General features: G+C 41.4%; 2 protein-coding genes across 2 annotated transcripts in view; one reads left to right on the plus strand and one right to left on the minus strand.

The window, feature by feature from the left end:
* Positions 1-52: 52 nt before the first annotated feature.
* Positions 53-1,201, minus strand: LOC105314519 (von Willebrand factor A domain-containing protein 5A-like; the record flags this gene model as incomplete). Its single annotated transcript, XM_011408733.1, has 2 exons — positions 959-1,201; positions 53-697 (listed from the first exon to the last, which is right to left on the minus strand). Coding segments are annotated over exons 1-2 (888 nt in total), but the record flags the coding sequence as incomplete, so codon positions are not given.
* A 54-nt stretch (positions 1,202-1,255) lies between these two features.
* The window catches only part of LOC100636380 (von Willebrand factor A domain-containing protein 5A-like), a gene marked incomplete at its 5' end in the record, with an annotated part of 14,346 nt that continues 13,102 nt past the window's right edge, over positions 1,256-2,499 (plus strand). Inside the window, 2 exons of the mRNA XM_020002776.1 lie at positions 1,256-1,543; positions 1,795-2,499. Coding sequence (XP_019858335.1) covers positions 1,256-1,543; positions 1,795-2,499 — 993 coding nt within the window. The remainder of the gene's footprint in view (positions 1,544-1,794) is intronic.

The following is a 2,499-nucleotide window of genomic DNA, read 5'->3' on the forward strand; positions in this document are numbered from 1 at the left end:
ACCCAATGATGTTGAAATAGCAGCCGGGAGGAATGCTCTTCAAAAACAGAACTAGAGTCTCTTTAGCACTGTTAATGTATTGCCCAGACATGCTTCCACTGCGATCGACCACAAACACAAATTCACATGCTGCTTGAAGACTCTCAAACTTTGGAAAGAAGTCCAGCATAACGGCAGGACTGGATAGAAGGCTATTGCTTCCTCCACATGATTCCTCCACAGTAGCATGAGGAGTGTGTGGATCCTTTGATTGGATTAACAACACAAGATCCTTTACTAGATATTGATCCTTCAGATTAACGACCGTTGATCCTTCATTGATGGTAGTACTGATATTATGAGTAGGAGAGGTGACTGATGATACAGTGTCATTGTTTGACACTGTTAATGTAAACTGTGATATTGCTGGACCTGTTCCACTGCTACCACCAGTAGCAGGGATAGGAGCTAATGGGTCAGTAGAACCAGATGGTGTGTAACGAGGCTTCAAGACACTTGGTAATGAGAATCTAACTGACTCTCCTTCCAGTGGTAACTCTTCTACTAGCTTGAGTACTAAGACTGCTTCTCCTTTAGGTGGTAGGTTGCCAAGAGAGAGGCTGAATATGTCTTGTGTCTTCTCTTCACCGATTGCAGCAGTCAGTCCAGATGCTATGGCATCATCGTAATTAGCTCGTGCTTCTTCTTTCTCTTGTACCTAATATTAGGAATTAATTATAATGAACATAACCAAGCCAGTAGTAGGTGTAACTTAGTTCACAATAAATACAATAACACTAATGCTGGACTTTCTGTTCAGTTTTAATTGTAATGAGCATTTTGTTTCATAATGCATCAAGGGTCATGAAGTGACTATTAGATCATAGATATTATGATTACATCTATAATAATGATACGTGTAATGATATTAAGCAAGGTTATTGATAATACAATGTTAGGATATTATCCTTTGGCTTACCACTCCACGTATTGTCCTTCCAGCAATCTTTGCTTCCAGACCAACTACAGCCCCACCCTCATCCACAGGGAAACGAAAAGACACTTCCAGAGGATCATCAGAGCCGTTACGATAAGTAAGAGTGGTATCCAAACACGCTACATATCCTTTGATCTCTCCTGAGATTCCTACACTCTCCAGTGGAATCTTAACGTCTTTTCCACGGACAAGAAGACCAAATGGCGCTGAGGACTTCTTCGACATCTTTTACTGCGAAAATAAGTCACAATAATTATTAGTTATTGGACCCCACCCTAACAGCAGAGTCACTGTCACACCCCCAGTCTACTACTCTTCCAGCAATATTCTTCAGACTATCACTATGGTCTGTTGGTTAAAGGTCGAGTGAAGAAGAGCAGCGTCCCACTGGAGAGTGTAGGAATCTCAGGAGAGATCAAAGGATATGTAGCGTGTTTGGAGGCCACTCTTACTTATCGTAACGGCTCTGATGATCCGCTGGAAGTGTCTTTTCGTTTCCCTGTGGATGAGGGTGTAGCTGTAGTTGGTCTGGAAGCAAAGATTGCTGGAAGGACAATACGTGGAGTGGTAAGCAAAGACACTGTAGCTATTCATTGTGTCTTGACAATGTTGCATAAAACTATTAGGCATGGACCACTAACCATTAATCACTTCATAATCAAAATTTGACCTTGCTTTGATGCATTATATTATAAAGCAAAATGCTCCATTAAAACTGAACTGAATTGAGCATTAGCATCATTACAATTATTATGAACAAGGTTATATGTCTACTACTGACTTGGTTTATTAGGATTTTACATATTAATTGATATTAGGTACAAGAGAAAGAAGAAGCACGGGCTAATTACGATGATGCCATAGCATCTGGACTGACTGCTGCAATTGGTGAAGAGAAGACACAAGACATATTCAGCCTCTCTCTTGGTAACCTACCACCTAAAGGAGAAGCAGTCTTAGTACTCAAGCTAGTAGAAGAGTTACCACTGGAAGGAGAGTCGGTTAGATTCTCATTACCAAGTGTCTTGAAGCCTCGTTACACACCATCTGGTTCTACTGACCCATTAGCTCCTATCCCTGCTACTGGTGGTAGCAGTGGAACAGGTCCAGCAATATCACAGTTTACATTAACAGTGTCAAACAATGACACTGTATCATCAGTCACCTCTCCTACTCATAATATCAGTACTACCATCAATGAAGGATCAACGGTCGTTAATCTGAAGGATCAGTATCTAGTAAAGGATCTTGTGTTGTTAATCCAATCAAAGGATCCACACACTCCTCATGCTACTGTGGAGGAATCATGTGGAGGGAGCAATAGCCTTCTATCCAGTCCTGCCGTTATGCTGGACTTCTTTCCAAAGTTTGAGAGTCTTCAAGCAGCATGTGAATTTGTGTTTGTGGTCGATCGCAGTGGAAGCATGTCTGGGCAATACATTAACAGTGCTAAAGAGACTCTAGTTCTGTTTTTGAAGAGCATTCCTCCCGGCTGCTATTTCAACATCATTGGGTTCGGATCA

Source organism: Amphimedon queenslandica, unplaced genomic scaffold, assembly GCF_000090795.2.
Source record: "Amphimedon queenslandica unplaced genomic scaffold, v1.1 AMPQUscaffold_12834, whole genome shotgun sequence".
In the NCBI taxonomy this organism is placed as follows: Eukaryota; Metazoa; Porifera; class Demospongiae; order Haplosclerida; family Niphatidae; genus Amphimedon; species Amphimedon queenslandica.